The sequence below is a fragment of the Cyanistes caeruleus genome, chromosome 27 (genome assembly GCF_971803275.1).
Source record: "Cyanistes caeruleus chromosome 27, bCyaCae1.hap1.1, whole genome shotgun sequence".
Classification (NCBI taxonomy): Eukaryota; Metazoa; Chordata; class Aves; order Passeriformes; family Paridae; genus Cyanistes; species Cyanistes caeruleus.
This window is the reverse complement of record NC_141727.1, coordinates 4628707-4650695: the sequence shown is the minus strand read 5'-3', so window position 1 is coordinate 4650695 and position 21989 is coordinate 4628707. Positions and strand designations below refer to the sequence as shown.

The 21989-nt window shown below is 47.4% G+C and overlaps 1 protein-coding gene across 1 annotated transcript in view; it reads left to right on the top strand.

Moving 5' to 3' along the window:
- Positions 1-387: 387 nt before the first annotated feature.
- SKAP1 (src kinase associated phosphoprotein 1) overlaps positions 388-21989 on the top strand; it is a 71368-nt gene continuing 49766 nt past the window's right edge. The window contains exons 1-4 of the mRNA XM_086864415.1: positions 388-480; positions 2113-2218; positions 5148-5173; positions 13523-13630. Coding sequence (XP_086720541.1) covers positions 438-480; positions 2113-2218; positions 5148-5173; positions 13523-13630 — 283 coding nt within the window. The 5' untranslated portion in view covers positions 388-437. The remainder of the gene's footprint in view (positions 481-2112; positions 2219-5147; positions 5174-13522; positions 13631-21989) is intronic.

Genomic DNA, 21989 nt, shown 5'->3' with positions numbered 1-21989 from the left:
ATTTCCATGTGGAAATCTTTCTGTTTTCAGGGATATTTTCCGTATTTCCTTCTGGAGGAGCATCCCCACATTCCCAGGAGTATTTCCATGTAGAAATCTCCATATTTCCAGGAAGTTTTCCATACAGAAATCTCCACATTTCCAGGAGTTTTTCCATGTAGAAATCTCCACATTTCCAGGAGTTTTTCCATGTAGAAATCTCCATATTTCCAGGATTTTTTCCATACAGAAGTCCCCATATTTCCAGGAATTTTTGGGATCATCCAGGACAGCTGGGAATGATTCCCCAAGGATCTGCTGGGGTTTAAAAGGAGGAAGAATCCGAGCCCCCAAAGGTTCCTCCTCCTCCTCTTTTTGGGGTGTCCCCGCCCTCTCTGCTTCCTCCTCGCCTCCCCAGCGCGATCGCGGCAAATCCGGCTCCGCTGGGAAGGAATCCCATGGATCCCGTGATCCCGGAGGAGATCCGGAGGCTCCTGGGAGGTAACAAATCCCTCCTCATCCTCCTCCTGCCCTGTGGGGTCACCGTGCCACGGGGTGGAGCTCAAAAGGATTTGGGGTGGCTTTTTCTGGGCTGCTTTGGGCTCTTCAGGGCTTGTGGGGCCTTCCTGGTGCCCAAAATCTGGGGGCTGTGGGACCTCCCTGACCCCCAAAATCTGGGGGCTGTGGGACCTCCCTGACCCCAAGGAGAATTTGGGGGCTGTGGGACCTCCCTGACCCCCAAAATCTGGGGGCTGTGGGACCTCCCTGACCCCCAAAATCTGGGGGCTGTGGGACCTCCCTGACCCCGAGGAGAATTTGGGGGCTGTGGGACCTCCCTGACCCCCAAAATCTGGGGGCTGTGGGACCTCCCTGACCCCCAAAATCTGGGGGCTGTGGGACCTCCCTGACCCCGAGGAGAATTTTGGGGCTGTGGGACCTCCCTGACCCCGAAAATTTGGGGGCTGTGGGACCTCCCTGACCCCCAAAATCTGGGGGCTGTGGGACCTCCCTGACCCCAAGGAGAATTTGGGGGCTGTGGGACCTCCCTGACCCTGTCCCCAAAAATTTTAGGGATGTGGGACTTCCCTGTCCCCAATCCCAAAGAGGATTTGGAGCCTGTGGGACCTCCCTGACCCCAAGGAGAATTTGGGGGGTTCTGGGAAGGGCCCCAAATCCCATCCATTCCCTTCCCGCTATCCCAGCTCGTTCCAAGCCCTCTCCAGGGCTGGCACATCCCAATTCCTCTTGGAATTCCCCGTGTTTCCCACGAGCCCAAGCCCAGCGGGGATTCCATTCCATTCCATTCCATCCATCCTACGGAGCCCCCACATCCGGAAGGTTCCGAGGACGCGGCCCCGACCCCTTTTGGGGTTTTGGGCGTTCCCGCTCTCATTTCCTGCCGAGCTCATCCTTCCCCTCCGAAACACCGGAGAACTTCCGCTCCCATCCTCTCCCAACCCATCCCAGCTCCTGCCCGAATTCCGTGTTTTCCCGCGGATGGGAATGAAGGAGTTTTAATTAATTCTCTTTATTATTTATTTTGTATTTTATGAGGTTTTGGGGTGACCCTGGTGTGGCCTGAAGGATCTTGTAAAAAAATCACGGAGAGGGATTTGGGATCAAACTTGGCTGGCTCTTGACAATTCCAAGGAGACTTCCAGGAATTATGGAGGCTCCAGGATGGGAATGGAAGAGTTTTAATTCATTCTCTTTATTATTTATTTTGTATTTTTTTAAGTTTTGGGGTGATCTCATTGTTGTTCCTGAGGAGCCAGCAAAAATCACGGAGAGGGATTTGGGATCAAACCTGGCCGGCTCTTGACAATTCCAAGGAAATTTCCAGGCCCTGAGGAGATTTCCAGGAGCTGAGGAGGCTCCAGGCCGGGAATGGAGGAATTAAAGTTGTTAATTCATTATTAATTTTATATTTTATGAGGTTTTGGGGTGACCTCATCGCTGTCCCTGTAGGATCCGGCAAAATTCACGGAGCGGGATTTGGGATCAAACTTCTCCTACCCCGCGGCTCTCCAGGGGCTGTGGAGGCCATTTCCTCACCCCTTCCCATTCCCACTTTTCCTCTCCAAGGAGAACTCCCCGATTTCCCTGATTTCCCGGCCGTTCCCTGTTTTCCAGAGGCCGAGGATTTCCTGGCGTGGGTTTTACGGGAGGAGCCGCTCAGCGCCGGGGCCCGGCGGCAGCGGGACGCGATTCTCGGCGCCTTCCAGCGCCTCAAAACCAGGTCTGGTTCACCCGAATTTCCTAACCCAAATCCTCCAGAATTCCCTCAGATCCTGAGCATTCCTCGTTCTGCCGCAATCCCCCCACGGTTTGGAATTTTATGGATATTCCAGGCTTGGGATAGCGGGAGAATTCTGGGAAGTTGTCACAGTTTTGTTTGGATTTTCGCTGTTTCACGATGGGGATTTTTCCCTCCTTTTTTTTAAGGAAGGAATTCTGGGATATTCTTGATTTATTCTTCAATCCCAAAATGGGATTTCCTGCCCTCTCCCTTTTTTTTTGAGGAAGGAATTCTGGGATATTCCTGATTTATTCCATAATTTTAGGATGGGAATTTCACCCCCTTCTTAAGGAAGGAATTCTTGGATATTCCTGATTTTTTCCCTAATTTCAGGACAGGAATTCCACCCTTTTCCTTATGCAAAGAATTCTGGGAAATTCCTGATTTATTCTCCAATTTCAGGATGGGAATTTTTGCCTCTTTTTACTTTTTTGGGGGGAAGGAATTCTCGGCTATTCCCGATTTATTCCCGGTGTGGAATTTCCCCCCACCACCTTTTTCTTTTAAGAAAGGAATTTCCCATCTTAATCCAAATTAAATTAATCCCATTTTCACCTCCTTTTATCCCTGAGGTCATTCCCACCGCTAATTCCCTTTGGAGCCTTCTGGGTTGTTCCTTTCTGGAATTTTCCAGCCTTTCCCAGCCCGGCTGATGGGATTATCCCACTTTTCCCATCCATTTCCTCCCGGATCCATCGTTAACCTGAAACCTGAGAGCCTCAGCTGAGCTGAGAAATGAATTTAAATCCGTTTCTTCCCTAATGGGAAATTCCCAATCCCATTTTCCCGGCTCCCATTTTTTTCCCCTGCTATTGGAAATCTCATCCAGCATCGATTTTTTAAAATATTTGTTTTCCCAGACATTCAAATCCCGGCTCCAAAGATCCCATCCCACCCCATCCCTCATTATATAAGGGAATATAATCTCTTAATTAATGAGGAAAAACAGGGAATTTGATTGGAAGCTGCCTGGATTTTATGGATCCGGCTCAGAGGGTTTGGATTTTGGGATTTTCCAGCTGCTCAAATCCCGTTAAACCCAAGTTTGCCCAAATTTTTGAGTTTTTTGGGTGTTGCAGGCCCAAAAATATCCTGGAAAATTGGGAAAATAAGGTTTGGGATGAGGTTTTCTGCAGGAAAGGGTGGGGGAAACTCCGAGCTTAAAGAAAATATTGGGAAAAGAGCGAAATTCCATGGGGGAACTTCCTGGAAATCCAAGATCCGGCATTGATGGGATTTATCCAAGATTTCCCTTGGCAGAGGCAGAAACAAGCTCACGCCTTTTCCACATTCCCTAAAATCTCCTCCTCCCCCCATTCCCAATTCCGTTTAATCCCAAATTTTCCTTCCCAGAGTAAAACCAATCCAAGCACGGAATCCTTGAGCCAAAACCGGAATTTTTTGCGGTTTTTTTAATCCTAAAAAAAAATTTTAAAAAGCAGGAAAAAATCAAAGCTTTTATTTCTTCTTTTTTTTTTTTTTTTTTTGGTGTTTTCCCTCCGCCTTCCCAGAGCTGCTCCGGGAGGGAACGGAACTCAATTTTCCCATTTTTTTTTAGGCCATTTCCTGGGATTAAAAATGACAGAGGTCGGGAACAAAGCCCCGGTGCTTTCTTGGAGCGGGAATTGCGAGTGACAGAAAATCATTCAGGAAATGTTGGCGCTAAAATGTGGCCAGGAAAAGCTCCCGAGGCAAAAATTCCCGGAAAAAAAAAAAAAAAGGATTTTTTTGCTGCTCTTCTTGGCCCAAGAGGCAGGAATATCCCGGATTTTGGGAATGCTGGATTTTTTGGGATTGGGGGAGTGCAGGGATCTCTTAGAGTTGATTTTTTTCCCGCTTAAATGGTGAATAATTTGAGTTTTCCATGAAAATGTTGGGATTGAAGGATAAAAAAAATTGGGGAAAAAAAAGCTGGAGCTGCTTTTCCAGATGCCCTCACGTGGGGCTGGGATTTTGGGATTTAGGGATAAAATGGAGCAGCCACGGGATGGAGAAAATATTCCATGAGGAATTTGGGAACCGCTCCCAAAAACACCCCGAGAAATTCCCAACTTTTCCTCCAAAAGGCTCTTCCCAACCCAATATCCCGGGAAATTTTCTCCCTGTGCACATTTTGGATTTTTCCTGGGTTTTTTTTTTCAATCCAAAGCAAACGAGTCCAATAAATGCCAGGCCCCTCATCGGAATTCCGGGGCTGTTTCCCGATGGATCCGTGCCGGGAGCTCGGATGTTCCCGAGAAATCAGTTTCTCCATGAAAGCTTTTAATGAGGATCCCAATTGATTGGATTTTCCCACCTTGGATTCCTGCCACCGGAGCTCATCCTGGAAGGGGCACTTTGTGCTCATTCGAATCCTTGGTGGGATTCCCAAATTTCCCAGCGCCGTTCCTGGATTCAAACGATTCCCAAGATTTGCCCGAAGTGGGAGAGAGAAAAGAATCCTGGATCTTTTATATTCAATCCTTTTGTTTCTTTGGGAATGGGCAGAGCGTGGCTCACCCTCCACTTTCTGGGAATGAGCTCAGCAAAAAATCCTGGAATATTTTGGGTTTGGAAGTGGCTTCTGAAGGATTTGAGGGAAAAAAATTTGGCAGGAATTTTTGTGTTTGGGGAAGGATCTGTTCCAATGGCTGGAAATCCATGGAATTGCGGTTGGGAAGAGCCTTAAATCCCATCCATTCCATTCCCGCTATCCCAGCTTGTTCCAAGCCCTCTCCAGGGCTGGCACAGCCCAATTCCTCTTGGAATTCCCTGTGTTTCCCATTCCCTGGGTTCCTGGATTTTCCCGTCCTTCCCTAATTCCTCAGGCTGGAATAATCCTGGAGGAAAATCCGGGATTTTAGGGCTCATTTTCCCTTTGCTTTTTCAGGTACCACCTGGAATTCCCATCCCGAGGTGAGTCCAGCTGGGAAAAGGCTGGGAAAGGTTGGATTGGGAAGGCAAATTCCCAGGAGTAAGGGTTTTTATGGATGTGTGGAGCAGTTCCTGGGGTGGGAAAATTCCGCAGCGGGAATCTCATCCCAGAGAGCAAATCCCACAATTCCCGTGGCTCTGGGAAGTTTTCCAGCAGCTCCAGAAATCTGGAGAATTTTGGGAAGCTTGGAAAAGAATTTCCATGGAGAACTGATTGGAAGTGAAGATTCCAGGGTGTCCCTCGGTTTTCCCGAGCAGAGTCCATGATCAGGATGGGAATTTTCTGGGAATGACCATTCCTTGTTAAATATTTGTGGAAGATCTCCAGGAGCTCCACCAAGCTGGGAGCAACTGGAATAAAATCCCTTCCCGCCATTCCAATCCCTCCAATCCTTAATTCCGGGAATAAAATCCCTTCCCGCCATTCCAACTCCTGCAAACCTTCAATTCCTCCAGGAATTCAACCCATTCCCAACATTCCAACCCTTCCAATCCTTTACTGTGGGAATAAATCCCTTCCTGGCATTCCAACTCTTCCGATCCTTCCTTTTCCCCAGGAACAAATTCCCGTGTTTTCCCTCCTTGCTCAGGGCCGGCTTCCAGCCCATCCTGGAAAAGCCGGGAGCGCGGCAGCCCCGCAATTCCCACCGGGAGCGGCGTTATCCCATTTGAATCCGAGCCTCGGAGCTTTAATTGCTTCGCGAGCATTGTTTTCCCGCTGAATCCAGCATCTGGCACCCTTTGGAAAAGTCCAAGGGACAGCTGGGTGGAAAATGAGAAATAAAATGGGAAGGAGGGAAGATTCGAGCGCATAAAAGGCTCCAAATGAGGTTTTTAAATCGGGAAAAGTTCATGGAATTTCAAGGGTGGAGGAGGAGGGAGGCTTTTGTTCCTCGGAGTTTTCTTTTTGTGGAGTCGGAAGCTGAAGGAAAAGTAGGAAAATCGGGATGTGGAACCAGGCAGGGGGTTGGAAAGGAGCGCCCAGCTCGCTTCGAATTCCCGCTGGGAATTTCTGCCTTCAAGTTCCCGGCTGGGAATTCCCAGCTCTTCTCTCAATGTGTCCCTTGGGAATGAATATTGTTGGGATAAAACGTTCCAAGGAAATGGGAAAATCCGGGGGAGAAAAGGTGGATTTGATGTACGAGGAGGTTCAGCTTGATCCGTGTGGAGAAAGGAGAGCCGGGAATGGGAATTTGGGTGGCCTGGGTGGAAAAGAGCCAGGGAATTGTGGAGCTGGGATTGATTTTTTAGGGATAAAATTAAATATAAAGATAAGAGGGCTGGGAAATCCCAGGATAAAGGAGAATGGATTTAAGGAAGAGCTTCCTTCCAGGATTTTCCTTGGAATATTCCTTGGAATCCATTTCTAAAGGATTTAAGCTGAGTTTGAGCCAGATCCGGTAAGGGCAGAGCTTTGGGAATGCCTCTGGAGAGCCAAATCCCAGGAATTCCAGTTATCCCAATCCAGGGCTTCCCAGGATTGGCTGGGATGAACCAAATCAATCCCAGCATCCAAAAAAAATCATCCAAATCAGGAGTTTGGGACTTTCTCTGTTTCCGGAGAGGATTTTTTCCACTCCTGGTTTTTGGTTTTTTTGGAGGAAGGAATTCTTGGATATTCCTGATTTGTTCCCTAATTTCAGGATGGGATTTTTTTCCCCCCATTTTTGAGGAAAATTTAGGATTTGAGTGTGGATGTGACCGAGCAGGATTTAAGGATCCGGAGCAGGAATTGCTGTTCCCAAATCCCTGGCACCAAGCGCTGGAGCTCCAATTTCTTTTTCCCGTATTCCATAGGAACAGAACCCCAGCGGGAGTCGAATTCCCGTTTGGAATCGCCAGGGTGAAATGTTTCAATCCCGTGCATTTAATTCCGAACGATCTCCTCGGAAAGAGAGGGAATTTGGGAAGGGAAATCGGGGTTTGGAGCCCTTCCCCCGAGCTCCTGGCGCTGTTTTCCAAGGAAAACGTTGGAGAGCAGCTGGGATTTGGGAGGAAGGGAAGGAAGGAACGGTCTGAGGGAGCGGCGAGAGGCGCTCGGGGGTACTGCAAGGGAGGAGAAAGCGGGAAAGGACCAGGAATTTGGGAAGGGAACGGGGAGCCAGAGCTGTGGGAAAGGGAGGGATAAAGAGGGAAAAGGTCTCCATGGGGATAAACGGGAGCTGGGGGTCAGGGCTGGAATTCTGGAATTGCTGGAGTGGGAATTTGGGAGGGAAACTGGGAGAGAGGGATGGGAATTTGTGAGGGGAGAGGGATCATTGAAATGGGAATTTTGAGGAAAACAGGCACTGCTGGAATGGGAATTTGTGAGGGGAAAATGGGCCTTGCTGAAGTGGGAATTTGTGATGGAAAAAGGCACTTCTGGAATGGGAATTTTGAAGGAAAGAGGCACTTCCGGAATGGGAATTTGCTTGAGATGTTTCTGTCAGTCCCAGGGATCCCCAGCCCCAAAATCTGCGCAGGTGTCAAATCCTGATCAGGCAGAATTCCACGTGTTTGGGTTTGTTCCCGTTTCCCGGATTTCTCTCCAGGATTTTTTCCGTGTCCCAATCAATGTAAATGTGGAGAATGGAGGGAAGAATTAGGATTTACAAACGGGGGTCTCTGGTAATTAAAAGGATCCACTAACGAGGAGGAAAGTTGGAGTAGGCCCCAGTAGGCCCCAGCAGGCCTCAGTAGGCCTCAGTAAGCCCCAGTAGGCCCCACCCCATTTTGGTGATTTTTATATCCATTTTTTGCCTCATTTTTTTGGATCTCTTTTTTGGGATCGTTTCATGTCCCTTTGATCCATTTCTCCCTTTTTTCACTCTGCCTTGGAATAAAACTCACAAATCCTTCCCAGAATCCCGTTGGAATCATGGCAGAGGCGCCGGCAGCTCCCAAAACCATCCCAAAAATCCTTTAAATAAAAACAACACCTTTTTTCCCTGTAAAACCCCAAATCCACGGAGCTGGAGCCGGACAGGAGCCGGAACCTGGCGTTTCCCGAGGCTTTCCCTGCTCCCGCATTTTTGCCCCGTGTAGTTATGACAAGAACAAGCAGCAAATCATTAAAACAGCCCCCAAAAAAACCCCCAAAATCCCTTTTTTTGTCACAAAAATTCCCTTTGAAGTCGCTCCGGGGTGTCTGGAACGAATGGAGTGCCGGCTGATTTTAGGAAGTTTTATTTATCCAAAGCCCTTTTTGGCTCGCGCCGCTTTTGCTGAGCAGGGTTCAGGAACGCAAAACCCGGCCGGGATTTATGAAGTGTTTGGAAAAAGCAGGAAAAAGGGGAAGAAAAAAAAGTTGGGATTGACGAGATTTGGGAGCTGTCGGTGAAATCTCCAGCCCGGCACCGCGCGAGGAATTCCCCGCGTTTCCAAACGTCAAAACTCCACAGGGACGGAGAGAAAACAAAACAACTTTTGGGATTTTTGGGAATCGTTTCTTCAGTATGGAATTATTTCTTAATCACTGCCCATTCTGCAGGATTATTAATGAATGAATTAATTATATTATTAATTATAATTAATGAATTCTTGCCCAGTTTTGCCTGGAATTCTGCAGGAAAATTCATTAATTCTTGCCCAGTTTTGCCTGGAATTCTACAGGATTATTCATTAATTATTGCCCAGTTTTGCCTCAAATTATGCAGAATTATTAATTAATTATTGCACAGTTTTGCACGGAATTTGGAAGATTAATTAATGAATTATTACCCTCTCTGTAGAATTATTAATTAATTATTGCCCAGCTTCACTTGGAGTTTTATAGAATTATTTATTAATTACTGCCCATTCTGCAGAATCATTAATTAATTATTGCCCAGTTTTGCCTGGAATTCTGCAGAATTATTAAATAATTCTCCAAAGGGAAAATTTGGGATGGAAAAGAGCCAAGGACTGCCAGGAGAGGGAGGAAATCCCAGGGGAGATGAGGAAAGGGCAGGAAAAGGGAGGAAAAAGGGAGGAAAAAGCATCCAGGGGTGATCCAAGCAGACTGGAAGATCCAGAGGGAAGGAGGGAGCCACTGGTTTTCATGGATTTGGGGCATTTTGGGAACCCCTGACTTCCTGGGATGCAGGAGAACGAGCTCGGAGCAGCCCTACCCGAGGCTCTGCTCCAAGAGGAGAATTCCAAGCGGAGAATTCCGGGTGGAGAATTCCGGGTGGAGAATTCCCAACCGAGAATTCTGATTCCAGCTTGGGAACTCCAACTTGAGAACTCCAGGTGGAGAACTCCAAGCTGAGACTTCCAAGTGGAGAATTCCAAGTTGAGAACTCCGGACTGAGAATTCCAAGCAGAGAATTCCGGAGCTGTCAACTCTGAGCGGAGAACTCCAACTTGAGAATTCCAAGTGGAGAACTCCACGTGGAGAACTCCAAGCTGAGAACTCCGATTCCAACTTGAGGATTCCAAGCAGGGAATTCCAAGCTGGAATCTCCCGGAATGTCATTTGTGGGCTCTGAGCCGGGTTTGGGATTTCTCCTCTTGGGAATTTTAATATATTAAAATATTAATTTTAATAAATAAATCAATAATTAATTAAGAAATAATATAATATTAATTAATTGATTAATTTTAATATTTTAAATAATCCCCCCTCTCCACCAGCCTCAAATCCACCTTCTCATCTTTTCCCGGGATTCCTTGCTGGGTTTGGATATTCCCAAGAAATTCCGTGTTTTTTCCATGCCTGGGGGAGGGGAGGGCAGGGAAATTCCAGCGGCGCATTCCCGGCTCCGCTGCCTTGCAGCCCGACCTGCTGGGCGCTGGGAATCACTGCAAGCTCTAGCAGCTCCATCCAAACCCCGATCCCAAAGATTTTTCCCTTTTCCCGGCGTTTTTAGCCCGCCGTTAATTTGCTTTATTACGAGAAATTAACAAAAAAAAAACCCAGGAATGAGGGGGGAAAACGAGGCTTGGAGTGGATTCCATGTACAGCTCAGGGTGGAAATTTGGGAAGCGAAGGGAATTTGGCTCCTTATGGATGTGGGGAGGAATTTCTGGGATTTTTGGGTGGGATGGCACCCCGAAAAATGCCGGAGAGGTTTGAAGTCTCCAGGTGGGATTTTTTGGGGGGATAATTGTGTTGGGATAAGCTGGGAATGGGAGGGATGGATGGAATAGAAAATCAGGATTTGGAGGGGAATTTTTAAGGCCCTGGCACTCCGAGGAAATCAATCCATAGAAAACTTGGGATTTTAGGGAAATCTGGAATTATCCAGGCTCTGGCACTCCGAGGAAATCAATAAATAAAAAAATGTGGGATTTTAAGGAAATACAGAATTATTCAGGCCCTGGAATTCCAAGGAAGTCGCACCCACCAAACCCTCAGCTCTTCCCAGGTTCATCCCAGGGAAAATCCAAACTCTGGAGTTTTGAAGGCTCTGGAAAAACGGGAATGTCCTGGATTTCCCAGCCTAAGCCATCCCAAATTTGTAAAAGCAGCACTTCCAGAGCTTCACCCCAAATTCCAGAGCTCCAATCTCATCCATTCCCACTTTTTGTGTGCCGTTTCCATGGGATTTTCCCAAGATTCCGGCCAATTCTCGGGATATTAAACCACCTAAAATCCTTTCACAGCTCTGGGAAAGGAATCTCTGGAAATCTAGGGATATTAAAAGAGCCAGGTGGGATTTGAGGAGGAATTTTAGGGTTTTTTCCCCAGGATTTGAACGGGAATTTGGGACTTCACTTCCGCTCCTCGTAAAATCCCACGCGGAGCTCTCCCGGTATTGATTTTTCCCGGGATTTAAGAGCAGTTTAATGAAGCTCTGGGTAGGTGAGAAAGCCAAGGAAATTTAATTGCAATTCCCATAAAAAGCTGTGGGAAATTAAAGTTTTTTCCTGGCATCCGTGGGAATTGTGGGGTTTTTCCTGGCTTTGCTGGGATTCATTCATTCCCTTTTTCTTTCCCTCCGCGGGAAGCGGCCACAGGTGAAAGAAAGAAAAATTCCCATTAAAAAGTGATTTTAGTTTTGGGGATTTTTGAGGATTTAAGGAGAGGTTTGAGTTGGAAAAGAGGGGGAATTTTTCCTCTGCTGCTTCTTTTCCTCCTCCAAATCCGGAGCTTTTCCTCCTCCAAATCCGGATATTTTCCTTCTCCAAACCCAGATATTTCCCTTCTCTAAATCTAATTAGTGGATTAAAAGCAGGAGAAATCCTTGGGATGTGAATCCAAATGGAAAAACCATGGGATAGGGTTTTTAGGGAGCAAGGGCTATGGAGTTCAGGTTCTGAAGGAACATTCCGGAATATTCCCAGTGCGAAAGGAAAACGAAGCAGCTCCGTTTCCATGGATTTGTGCGGTGCAGCTGTGCCTGGAACAATCCCTAAAAATGGGAACGATTGATGGTGGATCATTTTCCAGCCGAGCTTTATTTGGGTGGATTATGGGATTTTTGGGAATTCCCACTTTCCTGGCAAAAACCCCCCTCAATTTATGGCGATAATATGCTCGGATATTCCGGATTTGGGAATTTTCCCGCCGGATCCGCGGCTGATGTGCGGAGCGGCTTCTCCCTCCGCCTTATCCCAGCGGGAATTTTCCCGTTTGGAAATGGGAAAATTGGGAAAATTGGGATAATTTGTTCCTGTTCCAAAGCATTCCGAGGTACCGGAGCCGCTCAGCCCGGCGCAGCCTCTGGAAAAGCGGGATCAGGCCGCTCGTTATCCCAATAATCCCACACCTGGAGCTCGTTAGAGGCAGCCACCTGTTACCTCCGTGTGGGGCCGGAAAAAAGGAAAAATTCCAAGGAAATGTTGTCTTTAAGGAATTGTAGAAAGGATTTTGCCATTCCCAGAGCTGGGATGGGGGCACGGAGATGCTCCCAGCACCGGGAATTCCATGAATTTCTGTGAACCCCGAATTTTCTCCTTTTAACCCCGAATTTTTTATTTTTAACCCTGGATTCTTTACTTCAATCCCAAATTTTTCACTTCTAATCCAGAACTTTTCACTTTTACCCCCAAATTTCTCATTTTTAACCCAAATTTTTTGCTTGGGACCTCAGCGGCGTTTGGGATTTGGGCCTGGAGCTGATCCTGGAGAGGAAAATCCTTGGGTGTTTTATTCCTCATTTGATTCCAGACGGTTCCTTTGGATGAGGAACTGGAAATTTCCTGGGAAAATGTGTCCTGGGATGTGGGAAATGTTGAATGTGGGAAAATCCAATTTTTGGGGGATGAAGGGAAAATTTGGGCCTTCCCAGCTAGGCCCGAGGCCTTTCCCTGAGGCCTGGATTAAAAGCTGGATTTTCCCAGTGTTTTCCGACCTCTCTCCCGGTGTTTACCAGGAGAAAAGTGGGAATTGGGGCTGGAAAATGATGAAGGAGCAGCTGGGAATTCCAGTTTTGGAGCTGTTTGGAGGGCGCTGAGTGAGGAGCAGCTGCCTCCGCTCCCTTATCGGGCCTGGCCGCGGCCGCTTTGTCCTGAGCAAATATTGAATCCCAAACCTTTTAGCGCCGCCGCATTCCCGATAAAAATCCACCCCAACACCTGGCACGGAGTGGCCACTCCAGAGAATCCGTCAGCAGGAGGAAAATTCCCTGGAAAATTCAACATAAGGTTCATTTGAAGAGCGGAAAGCTCCTTTCCACACCCTGCCCTTGGCCACTGGTTTGTAGGGAATCCGTGGTTTTATCCCTATTCCTATAAATTTCTGCTCAGAATCCCTGTTTTTATCCCTATCCCTATAAATTTCTGCTCAGAATCCCTGTTTTTATCCCTATCCCTATAAATTTCTGCTCAGAATCCCTGTTTTTATCCTTATCCCAGTAAATTCCACAAGCAATCCACATTTTTATCCTTTTTTCCCTCTCTCCTGAAGGATTTCCAAGCATTTTTCCCCAAAATCTGGGAAAATTTCAGGAGGGGAAAACTCAATTCCACACTTTGTTCATTGTTTTGTAGGGAATCAGTGTTTTTATCCTTATCCCTGGAAGTTTCTACAGGGTATCCATATTTTTATCCCGTTTCCCTCTCTCCTGAAGGATTTCCACGCTCTTCTTCCCTAAAATCCTGGAAAATTCTCCCTTTCAGTGTAATTCTTTATTTTACACACGGATTTCTGGCAAGGTCGTGGCCTGAGGGCAGGGACAAGGATTGGGATTTGCCTCTGGAATTCTGGCCCTCAGGACTGGCATTCCCAGGTTTTTCCCAGTGTTTTTGCAGCAGGAATTCCCTGCCTTGGCCCCGAGGGATGGGTTTGCCCTAAAACTCCTCAAATCCCACAAAAAACGAGTTTGGATTTTGGATGGAACCAGAAGGAAACGGGATGTTTGGGGTTAGGAATTCCAAAATTCCAAAAAAATTCCCAAAAATCAGCCCCTCCTTGTCCTTCCCATCCAGGAGAGGATGAGCACGACGGATGGGATGGCTCCGATGAAAATCCCAGCTGGAATTTTGGCCCTTCCCAGATTTCCGAGGTCCCGTTCCCAGCAGAATTCCAGGATGAGGGTGAGTCTCTGATATTTCTGGAAATCTGGAAAATTTTGGGAAAAGTTTCTTGGAATTCTGAAATGTCACTGATGTTTCTCGGAATTTTATAAATAAACCTGGAATCCTTTGGTTTTCCATCCATCCCATAATTCAGGAGGGGTTTTTTGGGAATTCTAGCGCTTTGTCCGTTCCCAGTAAATGTGAAAATCCTGGATGACATCCCTGAAATTCCACGTATTTCTTTCTTCTCTTGGTTCTGGTTTCTTTGGGATTGATTCTGATGGAAAAACTCCGTATTTCAGCCAACATTTCCTAAAATTCCCGGGTGATTTGCGGGAATTTTCCTTCCAGGGAGCTGAAATTCCCACTTTCAGGAGGCTTTGTCTTCCGACCTTTTGGAATTTGGGTTCCTTTGCCAGGATTTCCTCTGGAGAGGATTTTTTGGGATATTCTGGTGCTCGGAAATTCGAGGTTTCTCCTGCTCCAGACTGGAGGAATCTGAGGGCGTTTCCTGAGGAATTGCTGGGGGACAAGGATTTTTTGGGAAGCGCCAGTGCTGGGATGAGGAATGTTTCGGGAATGACGGATTTGAGTTGGAAATGGATCCACGGAGTCGAGCTGGTTCTGATTTTTGGGATTTTCCTCCCGTCCAACAGCGGATCCGGCTGCTCTCAAATCTTCAAATTCCCGTTTTCCAAGGATTTTTCCCCTCCTTTTCTCCTTCCCAAGCACTTCCCTCCCTTTTTTCCTTCATCCCCTTTTTCCATCCCAACCTCCTCTTCCCGCTCTCGTGGGACAGGAATTCCCAGCCCAAAATCCGGGATTTCTTCGGGATGAGGATTTGGGAAAATCCTTCCCATTCCCGTGGCTTTTTTCCACGCTCCAACACAACGCCGAGAATTCCGGAGCTTTTCCCACCTTCCTGAATTCCCCACTTGATTCAATCCAGGTTTTAATGGATAATCCCATGGATTTGGGACAATGATCACCGAAATAAAACCCGGGAAGTTTGGAGGCGGAGGAGTTTGGATTCGCGAAAATCCACTGGGACAGGTTTTTCCTCGCTCTGATTCCTCCTGGGAATCCGGGAACGTTCCCGGTTATCCCCGGAGGGACGGAGAGGGTTGGGAATGACTTTACTCAATGAGCCGTGAGCTCCGGAGGATTTTCCCTACGGAGAAATTCCGGAGCAAATGTTTGTGCAGAGCCGGAGCCTGGGAAGTGCCGGGAAGCCCAGAGGGACCTTGGAATGCTCAGGATTCCTTGGGAGGCACTTCCCGAGTGTCCCGGGCTCCGGGAGACTTCCCCAAACCGCTTTTGGCTTAGAAACCGGGAAATCCCTTAATTTTGGGCTATGGTCGTTAATTTTTATGGAAGGAGGGAAAGGTTTGGAGCAGGAAATTTTGGTGGGAATTTGGGATGGAATTCCCAGGGAAGCTGTGGCTGTCCCGGGTCCCTGGGGGTGCCCAAGGCCGGATAACGGGATAATGGGATAACAGGAAGTGCGGCTGCCCTTGGGAATGGGGTGGGATTTAAGGTCCCTTCCCAACCCCGACCATTCCAGGATTTTAGAAATTGAGTGTTTATGGATTCGGCAGCTCCAGGAATTGCTACAACCCTTGGGATACGGCTCCATCCCTTGGGATATTGATTTATCCCTTGGGATATTCCTTTATCCCTTGGGATTCTGCTCCATCTCTCCGGATATTCCTCTGTTCCCGTTGGGACTTTGGGGCTTATCCCTGTTTATTGGTGGAATTTTGGGGCTGTCCATGGATATTGGGGAATTTCGGGGGGGTTTCCATGGATTTTTGGGGCTGTCTGTGGATATTGGGGAATTCTGGGGGGATTTACGTGGATTTTTGGGACTGTCCGTGGAGTTTGGGGGTGTCTGTGGGGGTCTCTCCGCGTCTGCCGGGGCTGTTTGGGGTTATTTGCATTTTTGGGGGGTTATTTGCATTTTTGGGGGGTTATTTGCATTTTTGGGGGTTATTTGCATTTTTGGGGGTTTTTCGGGGCCGTTTCCCGGTGGCTCTTGGGATCCCTTTGGGTGGATTTGGGGATTTTTGAATCAATCGGTGTCTCTTTGGTGTATTTGAGCTTTTGAGAGCCTATTTGGGGTTATTTGGGGTGATTTTGGTGTACTTGGGGTCTACTCCGGCTGATTTTGGTCTTAGAGTCTGTTTGGGTTGTTTTAGTGGTTTTGAGGTCTATTTGGGGGGATTTTGTTGATTTTGGGGTCTATTTGGGGGGAATTTGTTGATTTTGGGGTCTTTTTGGGAGAATTTTGGGGGAGGTCCCGCGGTCGCTCCGAGCTCGGCGGCGGCTCCGGAATTCTGCAGCGCCCCCGTGTGGGGCCGGCCGGGAATGGGAATGGGAACGGGAATGGGAACGGGAATGGGAATGGGAATGGGAACGGGAATGGGAATGGGAACGGGAATGGGAATGGGAATGGGAATGGGAATGGGAATGGGAACGGGAGCAGGAATGGGAATGGGAATGGGAATGGGAACGGGAATGGGAATGGGAATGGAACGGGAATGGGAACGGGAATGGGAACGGGAATGGGAATGGGAATGGGAATGGGAATGGGAATGGGAACGGGAACGGGAATGGGAATGGGAACACGCCCTGGGATCACGCCCGGGCAGGAACACACGCAGGTGCCGCTTCTTCCTCTCCTTTTATCCCCAAACCCCATCCAAGCACCCAAAGGCTGCCCCCAAATCCTCCCAAAAACTCCAAATCCTCCCCCCAAACCCCAAATCCTCTCCCAAATCCCAAATCCTCCCAAAAAGTCCAGATCCTCCCCCAGACACAACCCCCAAACTCATCCCAAACCAATCCCACAAACTAATCCCAAATAAACCAATCCCACCCCACAGGCACATCCCATCCATTGGGATTGATTTGGGGTCAGGATTGATTTGGGATCAGGATTGATTTGGGATCAGGATTGATTTGGGGTCAGGATTGATTTGGGATCAGGATTGATTTGGGGTCAGGATTGATTTGGGATCAGGATTGATTTGGGATCAGGACTGATTTGGGGTTAGGATTGATTTGGGATCAGGATTGATTTGGGATCAGGATTGATTTGGGATCAGGATTGATTTGGGCTCGGGTTTTTCCCCTCACTCTGGCACCTTCCCAGCCAGGAAACCGCTGAGTTTGGACAGGTTTTTTGGGATTTTCCCACATTTTTTGGCCTGAATAATCCCAAAGAGCTTCCATCATATCCAAGAGGTGCGGGAGGGAAGAATTGACCTGGATTTAAGGAATTTTATCCAGTTTATCCATGGGATGAGGCTGTGGGGTCTGGGTGGTTTGACTCAGGAATCTTGGAATGGTTTGGGGTGGGAAAAACCCCTAAAAATGCCCCAATTCCAACCCCGTGCCGTGGACAGGGATATCTCCCACCGGAGACAAATCCCTGGATCATCCCAAATCCCCCAAACACCTCCTGGCCAATCATTAATTAATGACTTAATTAATCCATTGAAGGGAGATGCTCCGCAGAGGATCAAAGCCATAAAAAGCCCAGGAATTTGGGGGAGAAACGGGAAGTTTATTTTAACTGGAAACTGATGGGTTTTGGGATTTTTCCAGCCCGGATTTCAAGGCCGGGAGAGGCCTTGGAGGGCACGGGAGGCACCGGAACCCAGGGAGGACCAAATTTAGGGGAGGGGAGCTCCCGGTGCTCTCTGAACTCCTTCCAAAAAACCGGGAAGAGCTCCGGAATTCCCGATAAACACCTGATGCATGAGGTGTGGGGGAAGGATGGGATGAGGGAAGGGTTGGAGCGGGCACGGGGGTGGTGTCGTCCTTCAAAACCCTTCAAAACCCTTCAAAACCCTTCAAAACCCTTCAAAACCCTTCAAAACCCTTTAAACTTGTTCCAAACTCTCTAAAACCCTTCATAATCCCTCCAATCCCTTTAAAATATTTTAAAATATTTTTTAAATCCTTCTAAAAGTCTCCAAAACACCTTTAAAATCCTTTAGAATGGTTCCAAACTCTCTAAAAGACTTCAAGATCCTTCAAACCCCTTTTGAAATATTTAAAATCTCTTCAAACCCTTCAAAACATTTTAAAATCCTTCAAAACTCTTCAGAGGCCTTTAAAATATTTTAAAATCTTTGAAGGTCCTTCAAAACCCTTTAAAATCCTTTAGAATAGTTCCAAACCTCTCTAAAATCCTTCAAAACCCTTCAGAACCCTTTGAAATATTTGGAAATATTTAAAAATCCTTCTAAAACTCTTCAAAACACTTTAAAATCCCTTAAACTCCTTCCAAACTCTCTAAAATCCTTAAAAATCCTTCAAACCACTTAAAAATATTTAAAAATCCTTCAAAATCCTTCAAAACCCTTTAAAATCCAGGTGGGCTTGAGTTTCCCATCCCTAAAAGTCGAATCCCTGCTTTTCCCACCTTGAATTCCCAAAAAAACCCCAAAGGTCACCACGGGGGAAGTTTGGGGTTATTCCCGACCTCGATCCCAGCTGGAAAAAATCCCGGCTCCCTCCTCTCCCTGATTCCTTTGGATATCCTGAAACTCCAAATCCCAATTTTTTTCCCCTCCCTGACTTTATTTTCTCCTTCCTGGATAAAAGAATTCCCATTTCCCCCCTCTTTGCTTCCCAATAAAATAAATCCCATTTTTTTCCCCCCGTCTCAGATAAAACAAAATCCCATTTCCCCCCTTCCCAGATAAAACAAATCCCATTTTTCCTCCTTCCCGTGTAAAACAAATCCCATTTTTTTTCCCCCTCCCCTCACAGATAAAACAAATCTTTTTTTTTTTTTTTCCCCGATCCGGATAAAACAAATCCCATTTTTTTTCCCCCCCTTTTCCACCCATTTTTTTTTATTTTTAACCTCCCGGTGTCCCCTGCCATTATTTCCTCCCGATATTTGCATTCCCACCTAATTTAGTCTCTCCCGGCTCCTGGGATTAATGGGCTGTTTACCCGGCTTAGATAAAACCGGGACTAAACCCCGGCCTAACCCCAAAGCGGTGACAAAATCCCATTTATCACCCTCGGCTTTTGTCCGGGGCCACTTTGCGGCTCCTCCGAGGGGGGAACTCATCGGGAATTTTTATCCTCCCCCAGGAAAATCCCTGGATATTCCCCGGAGCAGCCAGGCCTGGGCTTTGCTTCGTTTCCCGTTGATTTTTGATATTTTGGAAGGTCGGATTTGGGGGTTTTTTGAGGTTTTTCACCTCGGCCGCCAAGTTTGTCCCATTTCCATTTTGTTCCTTTTGTCGCCCCTCCCCGAGTTCCTTCTCCAGGAAAATTGAGGATTTGGTAAAATTTTGGAGTTTCTTTGATGGCAATTACTGGAAAATTCCGTCTGATTTGAGGAGGAAAAAAAAATAAAAAATAAAAAAATTCCCTGTCCCTCGTTCCCAATCTGGGAAAAATCTTGGGGGGAAAAAAAAAAACACAAACCAACAGGGCAAGGTGAAAATTTCATAAAATTTATTTATTTGGAATTCGAGTTGGGATAAATGGATCGAAACCGCTTCCATTTGATTTTTTGGGGGGAATTCGAGTTGGGATAAATGGATGGAAGCCGCTTCCATTTGGGATTTGAGGTTTTTTGGAGCAGAAGGAAAATTCAGCTGAGAATTCCTCGATTTTTTTTTTTTGGATGGAAAATCCAGTAGGATCGGGACGCGAGGGGTATTGGAATATTCCCTTTCCCTCCTTTTCCGGGATATCCAAACCCAATCCAAGAGCTCTGGGAGGAGATGGAGCAGGAAAATCCCGTGGGATTGGGGGGATTTGGGGATTTGGGGATGGAGGAGAGGGTTTGGGGACAGCACAAACTGGATTTTCCTTCCATTCCCTGGAGATTCCAGGAGCGAATCCCAGCCCCTTTCCCAAACCCGAATCCATGGATTTTCCATGGAGGGTTTGGGATCAGAGCGGCCGTTCCGCTTCCCTGTGGATCCTGGAATTCCGGGTTCAACGGGAACGCCGAGGGGAAGGGAGGAGAATCCAGCCTTGCCCCCATTCCAGCCACCCCCCAAATCCCAAAATCTGCCCAAATCCCAAAACCCAACCAGACCCCAAATCCCCAAATCCGCCAGAACCCAAATCTTCATGTCCTCACTCAGGAATTCCAGGGAACAGCTCGGAATTCCCATTCCCTGGCAGATTTTAATCCATAAATTCAGCCCAGGCTTCCCTGGAGGGGTCTGGGATAGGGGGGGGTCCCTAAAAAAGGAGATTTTTCCTTGGATTCAGAGGATTGGGAGCCACTCAGAACCAGGAATTCCAGCAAAAAAAAAATATGGCTCAAATTTCCAGCTTGGAATTCTCATTCCCTGACAGGTTTTAATTCCCAAACACCTTTCCCTGGGATAGAGGAAATTGGGATTTGGGGAAAGGGGAGCGTGTCCCTAAACTCCCATGGGAAACAATTCCATTTATGGAGCCGAATCTCCTCATTCCCAACGGGAATAAACCCCCGGACGGGAAACAAATCCCAAACGGAAAATAAACCCCAAATGGAAAATAACCCCCGAACGGAAAATAAATCCCAACCGGAAAATAAATCCCAACCGGTAAATAAACCCCAAATGGAAAACAACCCCCAAATCCCCCGTTTTTTCCCCCCGGGATGGATTTTCCAAGCTCGTCTCCAAGCCAGCGAGCGGGAAGGGGAGGGGGAGGAGGGAGCAGAAGGCCGGAGGAAGATGGAAAAGCTCGTCTGGGATAATTAGGATAAAATTGGGATCCGGGGAACGGCGGGGTCAGCTCCTGTTCACGCCAATCCCGCTGCACCTTGGAGAGAATGGCCCGCTCCAGGTAATTAGGTCAAATCCATGATTATCCATCTCGGAGCCGAGGGGAAGGGACGGTAATTGGGATGAAATTTGTTTGGAGAGGGGGGAGAACGAGGAAAAAAAAGCCGGGAATAGGGAGGAGGGAAAAAGGGAATCGGCTCCCAAGGTAACGAGTTCAAAGGGGAAATGAAGTTCAAGGTTCAGTTCCTGTTCACTCCTCACAACAACAACAAAAAAAGCCAGCCCATAATTCCATCAGCTCCTTTTGGAGCCGGGAGCGGCCGCGGATTCCCTGCAGGAAAAACGGGAATTGAGGCGCTGACAGCTCCTTAATGGGATTTTTTTTTTTTTTTATTTAATTTTTTTTGTTGTTGTTGGCAGAAGGGTAAAAAACTCCCGGAATGGGAAATTTTTTTTGTTGTTGTCATTGGGTTGTTTTTTTTTCTTCCTCTCTTGTTCTTCTTGTATGGAAATCGGGGAGCTCGGGAGATGCAAATTCCCGCTTTTTTCATTTATTTTCCAGGAATTTTTTTGGGGGGGAAAAAGGGGAAAAAGGGTCACGGAGAGTGGGGGAACTGCTCCACCTTTGGGGGATTTCATGGGATTTTTGTCACCCTGGGGATGTTCTTGGGAAAAGAAATGCAAATTCCCACTTATTTTATTTCCCAGGAATTTTGCCAGGGAAAAAGCGGCCGAGTTGTGTGGAATGGGGGAAAATCCTCCGGTTTTGGGGGAATTTAATAGGATTTTGTCTCCCAGTTTTTTGGGAAAATAAGGATGTGCTCCTGTTCCTGGGGTGCTTTTCCCGGTCAATCCCTGATTTCCGTGCTGGGGCAGTGGGATTCCCAGGAATCCAGCTGGGATCTTGAGAGAAAAGGGAAAAAACAGGATTGGTTTTGTGATTAGAGGTGCAGGAATGCGGGATGGGGGGTCGGAATAAAGTCGGGGTCTCCGGGGTTTTTCCTCATGGGATCGTTCTGGGAGATTGGGATTTGGAAGGGATGCTTGGGGATGCTCTAGGCAGGATTTGGTCCCTTTTTCCCTGGTTTTTCTCCCCAAAAATTGTGGGATCGGGGCACAAAATGACAACGTTTGGGCTCATCTGGGAAAAGGACTGGGGAAATTTTGGGATTCCTTGACTGGAATGGGAAAAGTGGCCAAGGAGCTCCCCAGGAAAACTCACGGGTGGGGAGGGACCAAAAGTCCCCAAAAGTGCCCCCAAAATGTCCCCAAATGTCCCCACAAATATCCTCAAATGTTTCCTCAAATATTCCCCAAAATCTCCCCCAAATCTCCCAAATCATTCCCTGAAATGTTCTGGGGTTTTTTCCCCTTTTTTCCTCCCTTTGCCCCTTTTTTCCCTTTTCCCGGCACCCAACAAAGAGCAACTCAACCCCACACATCCCTGCGCCTTTCTCGCTCCCCTTCCAGCCCAATCCCAAATCCCAAATCCCAAATCCCAAATCCCAAATCCCAAATCCCAAATCAATCCCAAATCAATCCCAAATCAATCCCAAATCCCAAATCCCAAATCCCAAATCCCAGCCCTCGCTCTGTCCCGGGGCCATTTTGTGGTGGAG